The 24923-nt window shown below is 52.1% G+C and overlaps 1 protein-coding gene across 1 annotated transcript in view; it reads right to left on the reverse strand.

The window, feature by feature from the left end:
- DUSP8 (dual specificity phosphatase 8) overlaps window positions 1-24923 on the reverse strand; it is an 83596-nt gene that overhangs the window by 40976 nt on the left and 17697 nt on the right. Inside the window, exons 2-3 of the mRNA XM_048854556.2 lie at window positions 23115-23493; window positions 7048-7186 (exon numbers count right to left, since the gene is read on the reverse strand). Of these exons, the coding sequence (XP_048710513.1) occupies window positions 7048-7186; window positions 23115-23345 (370 nt within the window). The 5' untranslated portion in view covers window positions 23346-23493. The remainder of the gene's footprint in view (window positions 1-7047; window positions 7187-23114; window positions 23494-24923) is intronic.

Raw genomic sequence — 24923 nt, forward strand, 5'->3', positions numbered from 1 at the left:
GGGGGGAAATTGGTTTTTAATATCAGAATTTGTAGTTTTGATCTAAATGCAAAGCACGAGTCAGACCAACTGGGTGAGTCTTCCCCACTGGGGTCCTGCAGCTGGGACTTAGGTGGGGTTCCCTTGCATTTGACCAAATGCCTGGGATGAGATTTGCTTTCTTTCCTCCATTTTAAACAATGATTTCGCCTGCCTTGGAAGAGCAGCAGCGGTGGCGGCTTTGATAAACAGATGGAAAGGTCTGGCTCAGGTCACAGAGCTTCTGTCAGTGTCAACCTGTGCTCAGTTTAGCCATCATTATATAACGGCTCAGAGCCGCACTCTGAAACACAGCAGATACCCCCTCTGCACCTAGCACAACGTGCTATTGAGGGGCCCTGGGAAAGGGGGACTGTTCCTCCTTTCACCCAGCAGCGGAAAAATACTGCAGCCCCTAAGCTAAAATCACAGCACTGGCATTCTCCGGGCCCTTTTTGACTTTGACTGGGAGTGCCGCTGAGCAGGTCCACGAGCCACCATTTTTCAAGAGTGACTAGTCATTTTGGTGACTCCCTTCGTTGAGACACCTTAAAGGGGTCCAATTTCCAGGAAGTGCGGAGCGTCCACCCTCCAAAAACCAGGCCCCTTTAAAAGGTGTCTCGCCCACCCCAAAATGGAGGCATCCAGAATCTCGAGTCACTTTGGAAAATCTTGGCCCATGTCTTTACCCCTCTGGGAAGACCCAGGCCCGCGATGGCACTAGACAACAAGAAGCCAAGACCAAGAACACCTGTTACGAGAAGGGATCAGAGGATGCTTTCGTTATTCTCTCTCCCCCTCTCTCTTCAGCCTCTCTAGCGTTCTTCTTTTGCAGTTTCTTGAAGGCAGGTGTTTTGGCAAGTGAGATTGGCTGGCCAGAGATGGGTCATTATTATTATTATTATTAATATTACAGCACTGCCAAGTGGCCTCAACTAGGATCAGGATCCCACTGTGCTAAGCACTGTATAGAGACACAGTCAGACACTATCCCTGTGCTAACAAGCTTTCAATCCAAACAGACAAAACAGGACGACTATCCCCATTTTACAGATGGAGAACGGAGGCAGAGGATGAAGTGACTTGTCCATGGTCAAACACAGAACGTGTGTGGCAGAACTGAAATACAGATTTCCTGAGTCCAAGTCCAGTACCTTAGCAAGGAGGCCAGCTTTTGCAGGAAGAGATTCAGTCTAAAACCTCTAGGAGCAGACACCCCAAAACCTTCACTGAGAACGAGCAATAGGATGTGGGCAAAGGGTTAGTCATGGGCAGCAAAGCATGCCCCAAAGACACTTCCACTGGAGAGACTAAGGGCTTGTCTCCAATTTCACTCATTCGGGTGTAAATCCAGAGTTCAACCACTGAAGTCAGCGGGGTTATTTTGGATCGACACTGGCATAAACAAGATGAGAATCTGGCTCCAAATCTCCATTGGAGGCTACATTTCTGAGCAACCCGCGAAACCTTATATACAAGCAGGAGACGGGGCTTCATTCTGGTCCCCTTTACGCCAGATTTGCAGGTGGGTGATGCCACTGCTTTTGGTGAAGTGCCTTGCCACTGGCATCAGATCAGCATCAGTCCCAGCACGCACATCCCCCTCAGACCTCCCAAGCACTGCTAACGGGCATCTAAAATAACTGGCTGCTGCCCCACATTACAGGAAGGAGAAAACTGCATGTGTGCGCGCGCGCTTAGCCCCCCCACCTCCCGAATGTTTTCGGCAGTATTTCTGAGTCACGATTTCCATATAAAACTCAGCAGCAATGACCCAGTGTTCTACATTTTGGTTCCTTTTTTCCACACATTAGTGGTCTGTGCTTCCCATTAGCGAACTGGCAGGCTCCAGGGTGTGCAGCTCGTGATGCCACAGCAAAAGGAATGCGAGAGGCTTTGCCAAAACCTCAGCAAGGCAACTACCAGCCACTTCTGGGAACATGTTCCCCCCCCCCCCCCCCCACCGGCTGGCTGGAACTTCTCTTCCAGGGTTTCTTGTACACAACTATTGTTTTGGAGCTGGAAATGCAGAAGGCTAGACTTGGCCCATGCTACCGAACAGACAGATCGCGGCACAGAACCTAATGCTTGCTGTCAACGAGTAGGGCAAGTTTTAATTTACAGACAGAGTGGGCAAAAGGAGCAGCTGTAGTGAGGCACTGGAGGGAGGGTGAGGGAACAGGCCAGCTTTACAATTGGCAGACAAGACCCAGGATAATGGAAGAGGCCCATCAGCACAAAGCTTAATTTTATTTCCATTATTTCTTTGCTCCATCCTCCTCCCAGCCAACCAAGCTGTCACTCACAGAGGTTAGGTCTGCGCTGGAGCTAAAGGTGTAAATTTCCAGCTTGGGCAGAGATACCCGCGCTCATGCTAGATGGAACTACCGTGCTAAAAATAACAGCGTAGCCATGGCTGCACTGGCTAATGGCCCTGCTGCTAATCCCGCCTGACACCCTAGGGGTGTACGCAGGGCAGCTAGCCCTTCCCGCCACGCCTGCAGCCCCAGCTACACTGCTCTTTTTTTAGTGCGCTAGCTGGATCAGAGCCAGTGCTGCCACATCTCCTCAAGCTGGAAAGGAAACCTGCCAACGCCAGTGCTGATGTACCCCTAGCGTGTGGCACCGGGGGGGGGGGGGGGAGGAGGTAATAGGTAGTTCTGTGTAGAGGGAAAAAGGGGAGACCCATAAAAGTCCTAAATGCTGTCCCGTAGCTGAGAAGACACGACACGAGCTCTGCCAGCCAGACAGCAAAGAGTACGGTGAGAAGTACTCTGCCCCCAGTTAGCCATTCCCTAGGCACCTGTACAGCACAGGAGAGTTTGCATTTTGTACTTCACCTTATGGAATCTGTGCGCTAAAGAGAGGAGACGCGCACATTAGCACAGATCCTCAGAGGGGCTGAGACACCCAACTCCTATTATTTGCAATGGGAGTTAGGTTCCTAGACACCTTTGAGGTTCTGTGCCACTGTACTACCTGGTCATGCAATCCAGCACGAGGAGGGTGACTCACACCTTTCTGCTCTCATGTGGTTTCTCACTGCCTAGCCAGTGGCATGCAAATCGCTACACATCTGGGAACGGGGCAGCATTAGCAATAATTACTGCTCCACGCCTGGAGCTGGGTCTCTGCTCTGGAGGGAGGGCCTGGGCAAGTTTGCCAGCTAAATGCACTGGAACTTCCTCTTCTTCAACCCTGGGAAAGCAGAAGTGTTGCTGGTGCATTAGGGGTCATGGCAAGGAGGATGCTCCTGACACATCCCCACTGACTGAGCTGGCTCCTGCAGAGGTTGGTAAAGAGGTTTCTTTTCACCTCGTTGTGCAATTTATGCAGGGCTCTGCACTGATTGATGCCGCAGTGACCTTGGAGCTGCAGAACAGGCCCTGCCGACCACAAGCCTGGATTACTGCTATCTCCTCTCAACCAGGCTTCACTGCACTGGTGGATTGTTCAAGACGCAGCAGTATGCTCGCTTGTTGGCCTGAGGTCCTCTTTCACATCACTCCCACCCTGTGCCCGACTACGCTGGCTGCCTCTGAAGTGATGAGGGGGATTTTAAAGTTGGTTTTGCTGGTTTTTAAAGCCCTGGGTACAGTCAAAGCCTTCTCCTTGAGCATTTCTTCTGCATACGACAGTAGCACCTTGAGGGCCCAACTAAAATCAAGGCCCCCCCTTGTGCTAGGCACTGTACACAAACAGCCCCATGAATCTCAGAGCAGTTCAGATTACTAAGGTCATACATTCATCACAGACTTGTCCTTTGTGACAAAAGCCTATGCTTGCTATGTGGTTTCCACAACTAGATGCAGCCTTTGTACCTGGCCAGCACGGAACTGAGCCAGACTCTTCCATAGGTGCTAACAAATTTCATCCACATTGCACAGAGGGCAAAAAAACAGTTGTTGCCAAAACCCCCCCCCAAAAAACAACAACAACAAAAAAACACACAGCACACCACTGGCAGAGTAAGGAACAGAAGCCAGGGGTCCCCTGCCTTAACCTCCAGAGTGTGACCTTGAAGGAGCCAGTCCTACCAGCGCTAACACAGCTTGAGTCGCTGCACGTGCCTACATGTGCCTTGCGTCCAAGGGCAGGAGCAGGCTGCCGGGGTCCAATGCAGCAAAGAATGCACAGGATGGCTACAGGATGGGAAAGAAGCCAGGCGGCCCTGCCTTGCTAGCTGCCAGAACGAACACCCGCTCACCATCTCTTTATCCCCTTCTTTGTCCTGCCAGAGAGAGCGCGTTTCATTCATTCATTCCCTATGCTGCTTTTCGTGAGCTTTGTCCCAGCACCGGGAGAACCACACTTGCTCTGCAGCAAGGCTATAATTAGAACATCATGCTCACTTGCTCTCATGTGCTCTGTCTTCTTGGATAACACCCAGGGGACCCCGATTCATTCCAGCGATAACTCCTCCACCTCCACTCCTCCTTTTCTGAATGAAGAATCCCCCCCCCCGTGTTTTTTTTAATAGGCGCGAGAATGAGTGGTGCTCTGGAAGGGGTCCTGGTAATTCATTCACTTTTTAAATATTAAGCAGCATGGGGTGGATGATTTCATCTGGGAGAGAGTAACTGGATACTTTCAACAACCTCCCTGCCCTCTCCACCCACATCCTCCCATCCATGTCTCTCCTCAGCAAAGCTATTCTGTTACACAACAGCCCTGCTGGCTGCTCTGACTATGGGACTGGCTCCAAGCAGGAGACAGGTGGAGAACGTCCCCTAAAAACACCGGAGCTAGAAGGTACAAGAGGAAAAAGAGCCAGAAGAGCAAACAAACCCCTATCCCTACAGCCGCCCTGATGTCCAGAAGCCTTGCGCTTCTTCTTGTGGGAGCTTGAATGGAGCTGTTTTGTGTTGATGGACAACACCGCCCTCTACTGGGGGGAAGACACAGAACAGACACCAATGTTTAATCAATGGGTTTGCTTTACTGACTGAGCTCGGGGAGCTCTTCCTTGAGCTCAACAGACAACAGCCATGCAGACTAATCCCCACGTAGCCTAGAGAAAGACTGTATCATCCATGTCTGTGTGTGCCCAGGAAACATTACAAGCGGTCATGCTGCCCTTCCACAGGGAACAATATCACCAGCCTACGGGCTGGATGTGCCATGCAACCCCCGCTAAAGTCAGCCTTAAACCCAAATCTCCCCTGCGGTCGCACACCGTGCCACCAGCCAAGCCAAGCTAGCACAGCCTTTGGCCCATACCTGTTCCCAAGTGACAGCTCCCTGGGGAAACGCAAGCTCGGGTGGCAGCCCAGCTTAATGCAGAGGGAACAAGTGAAGAAGGGCACAACTGAGCGGCGCTGGCAAATACCTCAAGAGGGTGCACGGCCCTGAAGCCCATTTACAAGAGAGACTGGAGACATCTGGCAAGCTCACAAATGGCCCAGGAAACACAGCTGCAAAGACTGCAGGGTTCTCTTTGGGAGCAGAACCGTGCTGGCTACGACCATGCCTCGACACGCTCACTCCCAGCAGGGTGCTAGTGTTTTTTCCCCAGATCAATGTGGGCAAGGGCTGTGCTGGAACCAGGACATATAGCCGTGGCCTCGAAAGAATGCTTACCAGGAAAGTGCGCAGCATGGTTTACCTAGGACGAAGTTTGGGAAGAAAGAAAAGAAAAAGAACCCCACCTCAATATCTACCATTATGATGTATTCTATTTTGAGTGCCAAGGTCTCCCTGGAGAAATCATGCTAAAACCATAGCAGAAACAGTCATGGATGAACAATGCTGGGCCTAGCATTGTTCAGATCCCACTCTGGATGGGGTCTCTGTCTGTGTGGAGCAAAATGCAGGCACTAAACATACCCAAGGAGTTTTGTTCCAAGTAAATTTGGTCCTTTGGAGCCACCCCCAGCTCCCTCTTCTCGCTCACACCCACCTTCCCTTGCCAACTGTATCTCAATAAGACCTTTAGAGAGTCCCCTCTTTAGGGCCACATTACCGATGCCTGGGCACTATGCAGAGGTCATGATCCCTGTAGTAGGTTTGACATGGGCCAGCACTGTAAGGTATCAAGGAACATACACACCATTAACACTCAGCACCTCAAGACACGGAAGACTGTCCTTATTCACCCTCCATTCTTGAGCCAAGAGTGGAGACAGCCCCCTTGAACATCTGACAGCCCTGCGTTGCTAATTGTGGGGTGTGTTAGTGGGACCCTGGGCAGCAGATCCGCACCATGGCACATGGGTCCCTCTTTCAGATATGCACAGCACTGGGTGTGGCTGCGTTCCATGGGGAACGCACCACATTTCTTCCCTCTCTCAGGCTGCTGAGCTCCCAGCATTGAACCCAAGCGCTCTCTTTAAGAGCGGATCTAAAGCGGGCATGCTGAGCACTTGTTGCAGATCCCATGGTGCAAGAGAAAGGGTGTTAATCCTGGTGCCCAGGCCACATTCCAGCTCAAGTAATTACATCCTGCCTAATGCAAACTTCCTCTACATTTTCAACTGTGGTGATGTTAGTCTTCATTCCCTACCCTAGAATTCTTCACTTCCTGTCTTAGAAGCACTGTGGTATTTTTCAGTGTGGTATTAAACAGCTGCTGGGTTCCACCCCAGAAGTCGTTGCCTTCCAGTGGCAGGTGAAAAGACGGACTCTCATAGGTAGACTGAGAAGTCCGTTGGGATGAGAGACTCTACAGATGTCTCAGTCCCCCATTATAGCACCTGCCTACAGGTTGTGGCACCCAAGGCCGGCTTAGACAGGGGTACGGATGAGCAGGACTGGTGATGAACCAGATAGATGCTGCAGCCAGTCTGCCTTCTTGGTGCCACGACACCCTCTAAGGATGTCCCATCTCTGGGAGATGGCACAGTTCATCCAGGAGTGTCACCTAAAGGCATGGAGGCACTCCCATGGGCACCCTAAGGTGCTGGTGACCCAGTGCCTGGCCCGGAGATAGAAACACTAGTCACAACCACTTGTACTCAAGGGAGACATCCTCCCCATCCCCGTTCAGGGGCAGAGCTCCCACTTCTCCATGGCATCCCAGCCAGATCCTACCTGTGAGGATGGAGACGCTGTGGAAGCAGCTGTCCAGCTTGCCCAGGAGGATGGAGAGGAAACTGTCGGCAGCCAAGCCACTCACGTCCCGTGTGCTCTGGTCATAGACCACCACGTCCTGGTGTTCTTCCGCCTCCACCTGGGGGGGGGGAACCACCACAACAGAGCATTACAGCATGTAGGGGGCAGATAGCAGATGGGCCAGGGATTGGATATGGGTAGTTCTGTTGCTCTCCACTTAGGCTCTGTGTTGCCAAGGCTTTCCTACTTCAGTGCTGGAAAAGAGTCCCCAGACGGAGGTAGGATGGAGTGAATCCTCCTGCTGCCCACACCCAAGGAGACAACGGTCCCTCCAGATCAGGGATGGAGCAAGAAACAAGCAGGGGAGCTAGAAAGGGAGGGAGAAGAGGAGCTGGTGGCCACAGTAAGGTTATGGAGCTGATTAACTTTGCTTCTCCAAACTGAAGGAGCATGAAGACTTGGCTCCCCCACTCACGCCTGAGGATGACAGCTCTGCCAGAACAGGTCTGGGGTCTACTGGCAGAAACTAAGAGCTGAATGGACATGGAAACTGAACTCCCCAGGAGAAGATGGTTCCTGTAGGTCAGGTCTCAGGATCTACTGAGGCAGTTGGATGGAGAAGGCCTGTCCTGAATGGACATGGAGAGGGAAGCCCCCTGGCCCCCATTATAACTCAGATGAGAGATGGGAACCACTGTCTACATGAAGCAGAGGAATGAGACGACAATGACATTTACTTCAGCCCTGCCCCTGCCACCTCAGCCTGTGCAGGACTCTGTCCTATCCCAAGCGAGGAGGCTTCGCTCACCACTCCCCAGGCTAGCAGCTCTTACAGACAGGAAGGGTGGGGTGTTCCGACATGCTCAGCATTGGCCTCACTTCACTCCCAGCTCGGTCACTGAGCGTTTTGCCATGGACTCCAGTGGGAGCGATCAGGCCAATTGAGAGCACTTCTGAGAATCCCACTCTCAAGCCCCCCCTCCCACCCCAATACCCTGCCTAAATTTTCCATTCCTTCACTTCATCCCCATCCTCCAGTTACACCCACACACGAACCATTCCTCCCCTGCAGCTCCACAGGACAAACACTCACTTCCCCGTTTAGCCAGCTTTCAACTGTCCAGCTCTTTCAGTAATTCCTCACAAGCAAACCCTCCAGTCCCCCATTTCCCTTGTCCTGGTCTTCTCCAATCTGCCGGTCTCTTTCTGGTGCCAAGGTAGCAGGGACTGAACCCTGCACAGCAGGGATGCTCTCAGGGCCAGCCAGAGAGAGGGAGGCATAGGCTGTAATTGCCACCTTATAATCTCTCTGCTCAGCCAACCTCAAGAATCACATCTGTTTCTTTTGATAGCACATCAGCTCATACGCGAAACAGTGTGGTCCCGTGGATTGGGCACTGGATTGGGACTCAGGAGCCCTAGGTTTTATTCCTGGCTCTGCTACTGACCAACTGTGTGACCACAGGTAAGTCACTTCATCTCTGCCACCTTGGGCAAGTTATTTCCCCCCCTCCCATCCTGTCTGTCTGTCTTGCCCATGTCGACGTTAAGCTCATAGGGGCAGGGTCTCTCTCACTTGTGCATGTACAGCACCTAGCACAATAGGACTCCCGCTCAGGTGTTACCCCAATGCAAATCAATTACAATTTGCCATCTGCTCTCACTAGCTCTCTGAGTCTCCTTTGTTAGGAGAGCTTAAACCAAGTCAAAGTCTCCTGCAGACCAAGCTTAGCCCTAGTACTAGAAGTTGTGGGAACATCCCCACGTCAGCTGTTTGCCATGTGGCCTCTCATTTCCCCCTTTCCCTAGGCATTCCTAACAACAGGGACGGCACACAGAGAGCACTGTGGGGGGTGGAGGGGGTAGGAGATCATCAGCCTGACCCTCCCATGCACCTTTCTGTGCAGTGAGCAGTGTACAGACCCAGCTGCTGTTCCCAGATCCTCAGGAACCCACCCCAAGACTTGGTGACTTCAGGCGCACCAGTGAGACGTGCCAGCTTTCAGGGCTTGCGCCTGGGGTTTCAGCCATTCTTAGGAGGGAGGGCTGAGAGAGGAAGAGATCGCTCTCTGATGAGAGGTTCCATGGTGCCCAGTCCACGGCAGGATTACAGAGAGAGCGGGAGGCACGGCCAGGGGCTGCTGTGTCTAATGAAAAGTTAACGCCTTAAAGGCTGATCAGATCCTTGTGATGCCACAGCCCAGTGCACCTGCTGAATAGGCTGATGGGTGGCATACGCCTGCCTTGCGAGCTAGCAGCCTCCAGCTCTTTGGGGCGAGGCATATTTATCATTCTGTGGTAGGTGGGAGGCAGCAGCTGTGAAGCAGAGCCAGCATGAAACCTGCCAGCAGGACTTGGGGGGCGGAGGGAGAGAGGCAGGGAATGAACAGCCCTTTCCATTATATCCCAAAGAGCAGTTTAGCACAGATACTGTGCAGTTGGGCAAGGAGTTTACAGTATAGGGCTGTCTGTGTAGCGAGTTTGCTGTGCCCTGCAATGCAGGCTTGTATTTGCGTTGGCGATCTCAGTTCCCCAGGTATCGAGAGCTGGGGCTGTCACTCACCTGCTCCAATTCGGTTTCGGGGCAAGCGCGGGGAGGTGCCTGCCATTGTGCCAGGCTCATGAACCCTTCAGAGCTTTGATTCGGCAGCAACCGCCACAGAACGACACGCTTACCAGAAGTCCCTGGCCAGCAGCATCGCCTGACAACCTACTGACTGCCCTGCAGACAAACATCCGAGCTGTCTTTCCCTAGCCCGCCAAGCACTTCCTGCCCCATCCTATCCTCAGCCATTGGAGACGTCCGTGACCTTGCCCCGGCCCTGCCCACCACCCCCAATGGCTACCTGGGCTGAGAGCAGAGCCTGATGGGTGGTAGCTCTTGCCACTGTGCTCGCAGTGACTCTGCACTCCTGCCCCCACTCTGCGAGGCTTGGTGCCAAATGACCACTGCCTTCAGTGTCGCCAGGCATACTCCACCTCAGCACCTCCCCTGCCACCCTGTCTGGTGCCCTCCAACCCATCTCACCCTGAGCTGCTGAGTGACGCCAACTCCCCCAGGGCATAGCACAGCACTCAGCCTCCACCCCACTCCCAGCTTCTTCAGCTCTGCTCTGCAGCACAGGGAGGTGAGCACTGTTGCTCTCCAGTGTCCTGAACAGCGAAGAGATCCACAGCTGCCTACATTGCCAGGCTCCAGGCCTGCAAGAACAGGAGAGGCGGCAGGTCTCTGGAGGCCAGCTTGTGAACTTCTGAACTGAGGACGAGTGGTTCCCCCGCTCACACAGAAGGGCTATCAAGACAGAGTGGGCCATCCGGGAACATCACAGCACAAAAGCTGGTTTAATGGTCCCCTCACACACATGAAGGAGCTAGTGTGAGAAAGCACATCCCATTAGTTTGAATTCTAGGAGAGAGAAATAAAGATAGCGGGCATGAAAATTATTCATCACTTTCCTGTTCAGTTTGGACTTCCAAGGGCTGGAGCTAAGAAACAAAAAGCAGAGATTCCCCAGTGTCAGCCCTAAAAAGACATTCAGTGCGAACAGATTACTACATCTCTGTCACCTTTTGGAACCACGGACTGAACTCATTTGTGTAAATATGTTGCCTGCTTTAACCTGTAAATAACTCTCTTATTTCCTTTTCCTAATTAATAAAGCCTTAGTTAGTTTACTATAGGATTGTTTTTGGTAGGAGATCTAAGGCACAAATGGATCTAGGGTAAGCGACTGGTCTCTTAGAACAGGGAGCAACCTGAATATTTTGTGATTTTTGGTGTGACTATTTATCACTAAGTCCAGCTTGCCTGGGTGGCAGGCTAGTCCCTTTGGGCTCTCCAGTCTACCTGTGATTTTATGGTAAGACTGTTGCAGTGATCCAGGAGTTCACATTTGTTAGTGGATTGGTGAAATCTAATTATAGAATTTATCACCAGTTTGGGGTGTCTGCCAACCTCAGGGCAGATGTCCCTTGCACTTTTAATAATCTAAGGAGCTATTGTTAATACAGGTTCAGAGTTTCATACGACAGGGTCAGATCCTCAGCTCACATAGTCTGGAATAGCTCCAGTGATTTCCAGGGAGCTACAATGATATACACCAGCAAAGGATCTGGCCCAGGATTTTATTTGATTTTTTTTAACCATTAACTACATCCCTTTATGGCACTGTTTAATAACCCAAATCCAAACAGAGCCCAAGTGTTGCTGAGCCATCTGCAATATCCGCAGCTCAGCCTCTCACGGGGCTGAGACAATAGTACCCTCCAAGCTCCTTCAGGAATGGTTTAAAGGGAGAACTTCCAGCCTCAGTAATACTCAGCGCTCCCTATAGTGTGTCTCATCTGTGGAGCTCAAAGCATTGGAGAGAGGCTAATTAAGCCTCGTAACATCCAGCTCAGGTAGGGAAGTACTGTCCCATTTCACAGATGGGAAAACAGAGGCGAAGAGAGGAAATGTGACTTTCTAAGGGTCACACAGTAAGTATGGGGCAGAGCCAGGGATTAGAACCTCAGGCACCAAACTCTCAGGTCCCACCTCAGACTCGTAGGCTGTCCACTTTCCCTGGCTGTTGGACAATCAACAGTCTGGCATAGCCAGCAGTGAAAGAAAGGAATGGTCTCGTAGTCACACTGGACTGGGACTCAAGAGCTGTGGGTTTAGTTAATCCCCAGCTCAGTCACAGTGTGATCCTGGGCAAACTTCTTAGTCCCTCTGTGCCTTAGTTCCTTTGTCTGTCTTGTCTATTTAGATGGTAAGTAGGGGCAGGGACTGTTTCTTGCTCAATATCTGTACAGCACCTAGCACAACAGGGCCCCAACCTCAGCTGAGGGTCTCATGCCGCTACTGTAACACTAACAACATTACAACCCATGCGGGTGGAACCTCCTGTTCAGAGCCTGGTCACCTCCCAGTGCTCCATAACATAGGGAGGAGGAATAGATGTGGACCAAAACATTTGGAGGGGGGAAGGGGCAAACAAAAGCACAGCATGGGACAACGCAGCTGCTTGGCTTTGTACACATTTCCTAAAGCCTCTCCGTCGCATCCTGGATAGACACTAAGTGTCCTCTACTCCCAAAGAAATCAATAACCCTGATCTTGTCAGGAGCCCATCAACCCTACACACCACGGCATCGAAATGCTCCAAATGATCCTTTCCCAATAGGGTGGGGACACACCCTGCCGTAGAACATATACCTTAGCCTCGCACACCAGGGTGCCCACTCAAGTGCAGGGGGCCCCCAGGGGAGAGAACCGCTTGCTGGCCAAATTATCCCACAATAGGATTTAGTGTTCCTCCACACCGGGAGGCTTTGTTTTGCCCATTACTGAAGGGTTGCTGGGCAACGGCAGATAGATGTGACACGGTTTACATCTTATTAAAGTTATAAGCTTTCAGGCAATATAAATGCCAAACAAGCCCTGGCCTCGCATGGCCTAGCTGCAATAAACAAACACTGCGTTTGCTGGTGAGAGCTCGGAAACAGGCTGACAGGAGGGCCGGCTTTTTTAAATGTATTAAAAATCCCCCCCCCCCCCGCATTTTCCTTTGTGGCAAACAACAAGGGACAAATTCAACCCTGAGCTGGTGCTTTGAAGGAACAGAGGACAGACAGTTTGGGCCTGCCCTGACCAGCAGCTGCAGGCTCTAGTACTCCCTCAAGCAAGCCTCACTGCTGCCTTAATTGCCTGACCCAAAAGGGCTTTGCAGGGTTACAGAACTGCTGGGGGACAGGTCCACCCCAATCTTTGTTCTGTCCCCTGCTGCAATGGGCAAGGGGACACGGCTGGATTGACATACCAAGCTGGGTCATGCCGCTGGAATTTTAAAGCCTCTCATGGCAATGCTGTGGGGAAGCTCACAATGCTGGCAGAACCTCTCCTAGCACAGCTATAAGGAAGAACACAAGGCCGGAGCCTTAGCTGGCATTGTGCAAGCGTTCAGCGGAGAAGCACTGGACTCCTGTCTGAAGAGTCTGGGAGAGGTGAGACAGATGAGTCCTAGTAGATTGTCTTGGCCATCCCATGCCATGCCAGGGCATGAGTGCTGTCTACAGTAAAACATGCTTCTGACACTGTGGCAGGCTAGGCCATCTTTGGGCCTAACCATACAGAGGGGAAAGTTGACAGGGGAGCCAGGTGTTGAAGCCAGGATCTGTGTCTATATGGATACTATTTGAGCAAGCATAAGCCTGGAGGAAACTCTACAAGAAAGTGAAAGAGGAGGTGACTCCTCCTCGCACATTCTCCAGGGAAAGCAGCAGCTACCTGGGAGGTGACCCAGTGCTGCGGAGGGATCAGGAAGCACTGGGGCTAATTAACCATTTCACACCAAGTGACACACCTTGCTCTCCCAAGGGCCAATCTTCATCTAGCTGGGTCCGGACTGCCTGAAGTTATCATCTGAATGGAAGGACGCTCTATCCCTAGGATTCTGAAATGCCCATCACCATGGTAATCCACTGCCAGAAAGTGCCCCGTTTGACACTGTCAAAGCGGTTAAGAGATCACACCCCAAGTGCATCCTGAATTACTGTGGGAAGACCAGGACTAGAGTCAGCTTGCAAACAAGAGCTGGTATTTCAAACCTTCCCACCCCACCCCAACTGCTGATTCCAGTAGGTGCTTCTTTTTGTTTAGGGGTCATTGCCGGATACCAGACAAGACATCCTGTCCAAGGTACCTGTTGTGGCAGCGAACAGGTGATCACCACTGGACACCTGTCCTCTACTAACTGAGCTTCCTCAGTAGCTCAGACAGTAGTCTACAGTCTTCCCCAACATGCCTTGGCTCAAGACAAAGGGAAGCCCCCTTTCAACTGGAGGAGGAATCTATTTCTCTCTCCCAAGACCATGTCTTAACTGCCTGAGGAATCCCAGGTAATGGAGACTTCCCAGAGTTTGGGAGACATTTGGCACAGCCAGCCATTTAACGCAGTTCCACACATCACAGGCAGCCACGCTGACATTTCCAGACACAAAAGGATAGTCATCGGCCAACCAGTCAGATGGGACATGGAGACAGGGAGTTTCCTCTTGCTACACAATTGATACGAGCTACGCTTATTTATGTCATGATTGCCTCAGCAACCCACGTCCTCACGAGAAGGATGTTGTGGGCATTCAGGATCACGACTGCTCTACTGTATCTACAGGGTGCCCTGCAATGCGGCAGGGAGGGACTTTTAAACAATCCAGGCTGGAACCTTCTCAGTGAACCAGGACTGATGGACGTTTGCAGCCAGACACCTTCCACCCACAGTCCCATAATCTCATTCAGGTTCCTGTACTGAAGCCTTTGAGGAGGGGGAAAACAAAAGCAGAACAAAGCCAACACCCCCTCAACCAGCTGCATTTCTGAGTGTGACTCAAAAGGTCTCCAGCTCAGTGGCTTTGGTTCAAAGAAGAGTTCACATCCCTTTTCGTTCCAGCTTTAAACGAACCCATCCGTTCAGAGTCCAGGTGCAGCTCAGCAGAGGATAAAGCCACGGCGGTGAGGACAACGCTTTTCAAACTTCTTGCGCTCAAGCCCCCTTTCCTCAGCATGAAGACTCAGACACTACCCTGCGTCAAACAATTCACTGCAATAAAACTGACCCCCACCCCCCTTCCCACTTGCTGGTGCTGAGGATGGGGACTCTTGCAGGGCTTTTCCCTACAGGCTATTCTGCCTGCTGCAGCCTGGCTTAGGAGAGTTCCCTCAACCAGCTGACAGGATGCTGATCAGTGCTTTGCAGGAGGGAGAATAAAGCCTTTGGAGGGCACCTGGGGACATCCTTCTCTAGGGATTATTATTATTTAAACCCGTAATATAATAATCTGGGCCTTTGGAAAGGGGAGAGGGAGGGAGTACAGAACGGTGCAGAAGTGCCCCATCAGAAATCCTCACATCCCTCCTCACCCAGCTGTGAGAACTCTCTTATAGAGTCAGTACTCAGGTAAGAGGACGAATTGTCCAGAAGTTGGGGCGCCAGCCTAAGACTTGGGAGACCTGGGCTTCCATTTTCTGCTCTGCCACAGACTCCCTGTGTGACCTTTAATGGATTTATGCTCCCAACACCCCAGAGAGGTAGGATAACAGCATCGGCCTCTCTCTCTGGGGTGTTGGGAGCATAAATCCATTAAAGTTAAAAGACTGTAAAGAATTCAGATCCTATGCAGATGGGGGCCATATAAGTACCTTAGCCAGGCAATAGCCTGTTTATCCCCACCCCATTAAAAAAGTCTAAAAAACCATTCTCTCAGAAGTGGTTTTGATTTTCATAGCACTCCACACCCGAGCAGGAGGCTGAAGCTTTTTCAAATTCTGGCAAGGTGCGTAGATTCTTGCAGCGACTTTTGGCATGATCCTGCCAGCTCTCACAAGCTGCCTGGAGAGCGGTCAGACCGCTTGCTTAGATAGTAGACTTCCACACAACACCCAGGTGCTACTGGGACTTCCCTACAAGCCAGTATGATGAGCCAGTGCCACAGTATCATGGCAGGAGGCAATGGGGATTTCAGATAAGATGGAGTATGTAAAGAATCGTAGGAGTCAGGATGCGAGTCCAAGAGCTTTAGCCAAATTCTTGCTAATCTAACCCCCCCCCTGAAGTTTCAGTTGGGTACAGCTCCTAGCCCAAGCAGTTGAGTAATTTTACATATTCATTGGTTTAAGATTACAGAATGACACTGGACTGGGGCTTCAGACCTGGGCGCTGTTCCCAACTCAGCCACTGGCCTGATGGGGGACCTTGGACAAGCCACTTCATTTCTCTCTGCCTTGGTTTTTCCATCTGTAAAAGGGGATAATTATACTTATCCCTCTCGTGAAGTGCTCTGAGATCTACAAATGAAAAGGGCTACATGAAAGCTAGGTATCATCCAAACACGTTAGAGACCTCATAATACTTCAAAACACAGTGACTCATTGTACCAAAGTAAACAGCAGCTCCGTATCACTTCATGACGTGCAGGCAGCGCAAATAAAACGATCCCCCGCTTTCCCTATACACATCACCCCTAACACAATAGTTACTTCCTCAGCAGCCCTTCAAAAAAGATGATGGCAACATTACACAAGAGTGGCCATTGTTTAACCGCTAATGCAGTTCCACCCCAGAGGCAGCCGTGTTTCCGAACTGGGTAGCAGGTGGAGCTGGCTACAAAGTACTAAGTATTTCCTGTGAAATGTTCCAGAAGCAATTAAATTCTTATTCCTCCTACCCCCCCGCCCAAGAAAAATAATTAGCAGAAATTTTCCTTTAAAAAACAAACAAAAATACAACCATAAAATGCTGTTTGTTGTTGAAAAAGCTGTAAAAGTTCAAAATTTTGGTAACCTTTTAATTTAGTGTAAAGGCCATCTGTTAACTGGAAAAAAGGGTTCCAGCCCCAATTTTGCAAACAGCTCTAGTAGCAGAGCTTGATGTTGGCTAAGAGGCCACAGGGGTTGTAGATCTTTGATATTTCTCCTATTTCCTGGGCAAGAGGATCCTGCCTTGTTGGTGGGTCTGCTGAGCACATGGGGTTAGGAACCTATGGCTTAGATATGGTCTTTCTTCTTGCACTCACTCAGGCAGGTCAGGAGAATCATATGCCCATTTCAATACAAGCCCCAGAAAAAACTATTTTAATTTTCAATACCTGCTGTCCAGCCAACATGCCCCTTTGCCTGACATTTTAACAAGGGAAGCCAGGTGTCAGTATTACTCATCCCTGGCAATGATCCAAAGCAGGGCATTTGAAAGGGTTTGTAGGGGGGAGGGGGGGAGGAAATGTTCCTGATGCCAAGATAACATGGCAGAGATTATTACCCCTCTTGATGCAGGGAGGGAGGGACGGAAAGAGGGTGTGGCAAGAGCAGAATGGGAACATCAGGGTAGCCACACTAAACACTGAAGAGGGGACCAGGTGTTTGAATGCAGGAGAACGGCCGGCACAGAGCCGGAAGGGGATACATACCCCTCTCCACCAGCTCCCCTCTCTCACCAGCAGCCATGCCTACCTAAAAGAGGAGTGGCAGGTGGCTTCCACAGTGAACTTGCCCTACCCCCTGGGTTCTGCAGTAGATGGGAGAGCATGGCACGGCAGGGGCTGCTGTTCTTGGAGTCCGTGCCTCCAACTACCGCCCAATGAGGCAGGGCAAAGGCCACACCAATCAGAGAACCACACGGGTAGCACAGCAACCCCCTTCCTCCCTTAATGAGCCGGACAGCAAGAGAGGACAAGATAGGATGGCAGGGGAAGGTGTCAGGGACACCCCCACCCCCAAAAAAGTATGGGGAGAATTGGTGTGGATCCCTGGCTGCCTTTGTCTCTCCAGCCCCAACTCTGTCAGCAGGAAACCAGCGAGGAGGGCGGGAGGCTTGTCAGGAAAAATAATGGGGTAGGACAATCAAGCCTATGATGTCACCCTTCCTGCCATCTGCTACTCAGCAGCAGCTTCCCTGGCCCCAGCCCCCTCCCCCGCCAAACACACCCCCACAGGATCACATGAGGGTGAGCCACTCAGCTGGCGCTCCCACTCCAGGAACCAAGAAATAGTGGTGATGGGGGAGGGAGCATGTATTTAGCACACTGGGCTGATATTGTTCAAAGTGCCAGGAATGGTGCTGCATCAGTGGGGGGGTAGGGGGGACCCACCAGCAGCCCATACCTTGAAATAGACAAAGAGGGGGACCTGGGTTGAACAGAGATCCAGAGGGAGCACACACTGTGCATTACCTGAACCAGCCACCAGAGGGAGCTGCTGTTCCACCAAGGCCCAGCAGCTGGTGTAATTCTGTGGCTGCAGACAACAGGGGAGGACAAGCCAACCCGACCCTGTCCAAATCCTTGCGGTAAACCCAGCTTCGGGTCAGAGGTCATAGCCAGGGCCGGCTCCAGGCACCAGCCTTCCAAGCCGGTGCTTGGGGCGGCACTGTGAAAGGGGCAGCAGTCTGTGTGCCGTCAGGGCGGTGTCTCGTCTTTCTGCGGCCGTGGCAATTCGGCGGCAGCTTGTCTTCAGACGTCCTGCTTGGGGCGGCAAAAATGGTCGAGCTGGCCCTGGTCATAGCTCAAGCCTCTCTGTAACGGACAACCTACCAGCTGGGAATTCAAACTGGGATTTCCAAACCTCGCTCAGCACAGGAGGTTCAGCTCTAGGAGCGGAGTTTGACCCATTAGAGAAGACTGGGGTGACCAGACACCAAGTGTGAAAAATCGGGATGGGGGGGTAATAGGAGCCTATATAAGAAAAAGTTGGGACCGTCCCTATAAAATCAGGACATCTGGTCACCCTACAGAAGATCCGGAATTCAGAGCTGAACTTAGCGGTGATATCTCTGAACCTAGTCAGGCAACAACCCCTTCCCACTCCTCGGCCCAGACCAGCCACTTCGTTCTGGCGTTACATTCCAATGCCAGCTTCCTCGGACAGATTCCTGGCTGCTCCACCGTGCAGTCAGCTTTCATAGAATATGAGGGTTGGAAGGGACCTCAGGAGGTCATCTAGTCCAATCCCCTGCTCAGGACCAATCCCCAGTTTTTGCCCCAGATCCCTAAATGGCCCCCTCAAGAATTGAACTCACAACCCTGGGTTTAGCAGGCCAACGCTCAAACCACTGAGCTATCCCTCCCCCCCATGGACCATTAACCCAGCAGGCTGGACCACTGGCTCATACGTAGGACATAGAACGGGAAGGGACCTCCTGAGTCATGGAGTCCAATCCCCGGCTATCATAGGCAACCCTGTCTTATACTCCTGATCATAAATGGATCAAGCTCAGTCTTAACACTAGCTAGGCTGTCAAACCACTATAGGAACAGCGAGCAGGATTACTGCATACGCAGACGGGCAACAGTTTCTCCTCTGGAAGTGAAGGTGGGTTGTTTGTCCTCCTTGGTGTTTGCTCTGTTTGTGCTCCTGTGGAGTGAGATGGGGAAGGGAGTAATGGCCAGATTTTCACAAGTGCTCAGCAGCTCCTATTGTTCTCAATGAGAGCTGCCAACACCACAGAATGTGTTTGCTGTAGAGCAACTAGATGGGTCATGAAGAAGCCCCTACCCAAGAGCATGGATCTAACATGCACAAGCAGCATTTGCCAGTACAAGTTCTCTCTCACATAAGGCCTTGCACCTGAGTGAGCCGATCAGCTCAACCAGCATGGACCCCTGTGGCTAAGCAATGACCACACACTTGCACTGTGGTGAAACCAATACAGCAATGGGTGCAGAGGCCTTAGGAGAACTGACCTTAAATGCATAATGCTTTTTTGTAGGGAATTAGAGCTGGCAATAGTGTTGGTTTATTTATTTAAGAGTATGTATGTTTCCTGTTCTAGCTTTAAGCTTCTAATTTGCAGCCACATTCAATTTCTGCTACCCATTCTGCCCATCCGTGCCAGCAGCCAGTCCCTACACCTTCCTTGCAATCCCAAGATCCTGATCCAAGTCCCATTCCCTGCCTCAAAAACCTCCTCTTAAAGGTCCCCTGCTATCCCATCCCATCCACCTGACAAGTGCTCTATCCCCAGCTCCTCTCATCATCCCAACAGCTTTGATGGGGAGGAACAAAGAGGGACGCTGGCAGCTCCTCCCCTCAGCCCTGCTCTGGGGGACTCCGGAATCGTCGTCCTTTGCCCTAAAGGAGCAGTTATCATCACCTCCTCTTCTGCCCCACTGGAAGCAGACACAGAAATTCCTCCTTTCCCCAAGAGGCCAGTTATTAAGAACCACAAATCCCATAAGGCCCCACTCCCCTTGTGGTGCAATAAACCACTAGGTGGAATATTCAGCACTCCCCAGCTCCCAAACCAAGCAACAAAACCGAGACGCCCAATAAAAATTTAAGGGTTGGTGGGTGTTTTTTTTGGTAGGGGGCGGGGGGGGAGAAGAATTTTAGATTTGGGGTCTAAAATGTGCTTTTAAAGGGACATCAGCAGGCTATAAGGCCCAGGCCTGCTCCTACTGAAATCAATGGCAAACATCACTTTGACTGAAACTACTGGGAGCAAAGTGCATTCTTGACTCATCAGTTACTGCAGTCGGACTGTTTTCATCAGCCCAAAGTGCACTTCCTTAGGAGAGGTGCAGTTCAGAGGCCTGATCACAGGACTTGGAATCAGGAAAACCACGGCCACATCTGCTGCTGGTGCACAAATAGAGCCAACAGAGCTTTACACTGGATTTATACCAGTGGAGGATCTGGCCCCTGGATATCTCATCCTAGCTCTGACAGGTACCCTTGGCTTCCTGGGACAAGTTGCTTAACTCCCCGAGGGTGCCTTGAGGATTATCTCCAGTGCTATGGAGGTACAACATGCCAGAGGATATTAACGAATGGCTCGCTCGGAAGTACAGTGGAAGAAAGTTCGCGTCGGGCTTGGGAAGCACCATGAAAAATTTCAGCCTTAAAGAAGAGAAGCTAAACCAATGAGTGTCTCCTCTCCCAGCACCGCAGTGTCATTCCCAGGGGATTATAATTCTGTCTCTGGTCAATGCCCGCATCGCTATGTAATTACCCACTACGGGGTGGTCTTGTGCACCCTCCTTTGAAGCAGCCCCTGTTAGAGATGGGATACTGGGGTAGGTGGATTACTGGTGCGAGCTGGCCAGCAATAAAGGGCCATGCATGCCCTGCACCAGTCTGAAATTTGGGTGCCATCAGTGACTTTAAAGTGTCCATATGGGGGGTGAGGATGGGAAGAGAGGAGCAATGGGGAGTGCTGGTCCAGCTCCCTTTGGCTACTGCTGTGGGGATTTCCTCGGCCTGGCTGCAGGGATGCTGTGCTCCTGAAGCCCTGCAGGTTTGCCAGCAGAAGGCACCGGATAATCACCAGGTTAGGCTCTTCCCTGCCTAGCACTGGTCACCGCCCCCATGCACACATGTAGAGCATCCGTCCTGCCTTGCTGCTGCTGCACATGACCACGCCCACTGCAGAGGTAACCCCAGCCCAGGGGACAATGGATACGCCTCTCTCTCTCTCTTTCCCAGTTAGTAAAACCTGCTTATTCTGCCTTATTCACCAGCGGATTTAAGAACAGCTAAATCCGTGCAGGAGGAATGCTCGGCAATCCCCTCCAATCCTCTGGCCTGAAGCATCAGTAAAGCAGATTGGAGGCAAGGCTCCCCCACCTCACCCCCGCAGTGCAAACCTCCTTGATCCAGGCAGGGTGATGTCACCGGCAGCCAATCAGGAAGCCCGTGTGCTCGCGTGCATGGGGAGGGGGTGTGAGGACGCCACAGATGGCTCCAGCTGGGTCTAGCATTTGATTAATCGCCTGAATTACCCTCACTTTGCCATAAAAAGCAGGGGTGGGGGGGGGGAGAGAGAAAGGAGAAGAATGAACAATAAAAGCAGGAGCAACTGCAGGGAGCAAGCCACAAACGGAGAGGCCTCAGGAGAGAGCTTATTGTTAAACGCCCCAGCATACACCTGGGTTAATGCAAAGCATGGGGAGGGAGCAGTCCTGCAGACAGAGGGCGAGAGAACAGGGCATGCACCGGGTGGCTGAGCAGTTGCTGCTGCTAGGGTATCACGTGCCCCCAGTGCGGGCAGGTTTCCAGCTGCATGTTGGTTTAAGCCAATGCCAGGGCCACCCTGCAGGAGGATGTATCCCTAGGGGGGGCCTCTGGCACGTTACTCCTGAGGAGCTGCATCAGCGTGAACTCTGCCTTGGAGGTCCCAGTCCAATAAGCCCCACGCCTGGCAGAGCAAGGAGCCGATCCCATGAAGCACAGACATGGCAAGCAGCAGCTGGGAGAAATTGCGGATCTCAGGAACAGGCCCTGGTGGAAGGGGCCAGGGCACCCCTTTAGAAATGGGCATATTAGTACCAGGGGTAAATAGGCAACAAATGGGGCCCAATCGGTTTGGATTTTCCCCAAGCCCCAGAATGCCTCTGTGGGTGGAAGGGGGAAGATCAGCACTAAACCCCACCAACAGAGTCAGTGTGGGAGGGACCACCTCCTTGTGGGCAGAGGTGAGGCTCACTCCTGCCCCTTAGCCCAATGGCAGGGCACACAAAAGGAGCAGAAGACTGGCATGGCGCCCCATCAGCAGCCCAGCCCTGCTGCCCCTGCCGTTTACCCTGCAGGCAATTAGCTCTCATTGACACGAATCCCACTTGAAAGGATTATCCCCCGCTTAGCCCCTGGACTCCCAGGGGGACAGCTGCTAGCAGGTGGGTTTTGCACAGCTGCTTTTGCAGGGGCGGTTCATCAGGCAAGGAGCTAAGAGAAACAAATGAGGTTTGCACCATTCAGTGCACGAGAAACTAGAGTCATGTAACAAAGCTTACAGAAGGGTAAGTGCAGCAGCCAGCTGACCGGCTGCAGGGGAGCGAGGAGACGAACAGAGATTGCGTGCAGCAGTGCTTCTGAGCCGATTGGCAAAGTCCACCCAGGTGGGGGCAGGACTTGCTCCTGCCAGCACTGAAGCAACCATCAGGGCATCAGTGCCATTTTAAATCCAGGCGGGCCTGCACCCACACAGCTGGGGGCAATCAGAGCCTGATCCAAACTTGGGGCTCAGCCCAACAAGGGGGATAAGTCAAGAAAAAGCAATGCCACTGGATAGGAGCACCGGCGTCCCACGGTGGGAGGATTACTGGTCCCTGAAGAGGGCTGGCGATGGAAGAGGGAAGGGAGGAGTTTTTAGTGGGGATTAAGTACTAGCTATGAGAGGGCTCTGGGGGCTGGTTTTCTAATGCAATGCCCCTTGCCCAAGGCTGACACACCGGGGCAACCTCAGGCGAGGGGACAGTAGAGCAACATGAAAGGGCAGCCTCCTTTAATGGCTCAACCCCCCTCCTTGCCACATTATTTGGCAACACCTCTGTGGGCTGTGGACACTGCGAGCGGGGCGGGAACATAACTGCTCTGCCTCAGTGAGATGGCAGGGCCGGAGGGCAGCGGCTGGGTTCCACTCAGAGGGACCGGAATGAGCAGCAGAAGAGCGAGCCAGCAGCAGGCACTTCCATCCTGTTGCTCCATATGACGGTCATGTGCCTTCTCAGGCCAGGCCCCTATCTGGTAGGTGAGGAGCCCTAGAGGAAAGGCAGGCAAGGGCCGGATTAAGTACCTTCATCTTGGAGGCTGGCTGGATGAGCTCCGTAATGCAGACTTTGTCCTGCTGAAGCCGCCTCTTGACCAGCTTGGAGCAGCAGATGTTGACAGAGCTGAGGATGTGCCAGGAGTTATACTCCACAAAGGAGCGGCTGTCAATGACCAAGGTGCCCTTAGCCCCATTCCTCAGGAGACTGGCCAGCTTCTTTGAATCCATCACTTTGTGTGAGAGTCTATCCCCGGCCATAACAGGCCCGGAGGGAAGGTCAGGGGCAGGGAAGCCAGCACCAATCTCCCAGAGGAAAGAGGGAGCAGGATACAGCACGAGCAGGGCAGCACCTGTCCTGATCTTGCCACGCCGCTAAAGCCCAGGATGCCAAGTCATCGTGCCGAACCTGTTGAGAAATGAGGAGAGGGGAAACCCAGAGTCAGGTGTTATGACAGCACAGGCAGCCCTGGGAATTCACCTGGAAACAAGTTTCCAAGAGCCAAGACCTATCTCAGCCACATGGGCCATAAGCTGAGTCCAATGGGGTTACTTTTGATTTACACCAGGGTAGCCAAGGACAGAACCTGGCGTGGACGGTGGCACTTTCTACATGGAATGTCAAGGTACATTTACTTGTCAGATCGGCCAGCTGGGCACAAAGGTGAAAAGGGAGACTGCAGAATGGAGCCAAGAGTGCTGGTCTTCTAGGTCTCTGCAACACCTGCTGCATCCCCTCCCTACCTGAGTGTATCCCTCCTCAGGGCCTGTTCCCTCTCACAGCCCGCCTTACCACCACACAACAGCTTCTCCCCTCACAAACATACACAACTTCCTCCTCAATCCCTCTCTCACACACCCGTCTCCCCCACCAGTCGAGGGTATGGTAGGAGGTGGCTCAAAGGAGTAGGGTTCAGCATATTGGGGGGCAGTCTCGTTAAGCACTGTAACCAGAATCTTTCTGCTCTCCCGATCACCGATAGTCTGGCGGTGGTCCCCCCCCCAGGCCAGCTCACTGAAGCACACTGTCAGAGGCAGGGCCCGTGCCACGTGAAGGGCAGCAGCCGCAGGGCCCCCACCACCGTGAGAGTAACGAAGAAGTTAGAGGGACGTGGACTGGTAAAGACTAGCTCATGACCCCCTCATCCCCAACCTGTAGCTGGCTGCCAAGGCATGCTGGGTTCTCAGCAAGTGCTCTCCCTTCCTCGAAGGAAATGAAGTTATTCAGCCCAGCTCTCATCAGGAGCACCCCTGCAGTGACCAGCCAGCATAAGCCGAAGGCCAGCACACAGCAGGAGCAGCTTTTGCATTACCTAAGCCCTGTGGCCCTTGGGTTGGAAGAAGCAGCAGTCCAGAAAACTTTAACACAAAGTTAACTGGGGAGATCAAGGGGGTTTGAACCCAGCACTTGCGCCAGAGTGATTAGCTATTCTGGGTGCCTTAAAAGGGGCCTCCTTTTTAGAAGGTAGGCGCTCAACACCTGCTGAAAAATGGGGCCCTTTCAGATATCTAAACTCTGTGCACCCACAAATCATTAGCAGCTTCCAAAAATATTGGACTCTGAACATTATTCCTGGCTCTGGTGTGCTGTGTAACCTTGGACAGGTCACATAGCTGTTCTGTGTTTCAGTTTCCCCATTTGCAAAATGGGAATAATACTTCACTCTCCCCAAGGGCTGTCTTGGAAAGGGGCTCATTTGTGTTAGTGACGTGCTCAGAGATCTTCCATAGAAGCGTCCGTAGAACTGCTAAGTGCTATACAAAGCCCCAGAGCTCAGCATCTGGGAGCGTTCTGCTCACATCTGCAGGATGTCTGCCTGGCAGGCACAGGGGAGAGGT

The sequence above is a fragment of the Caretta caretta genome, chromosome 6 (genome assembly GCF_965140235.1).
Source record: "Caretta caretta isolate rCarCar2 chromosome 6, rCarCar1.hap1, whole genome shotgun sequence".
Lineage (NCBI taxonomy): Eukaryota > Metazoa > Chordata > Testudines > Cheloniidae > Caretta > Caretta caretta.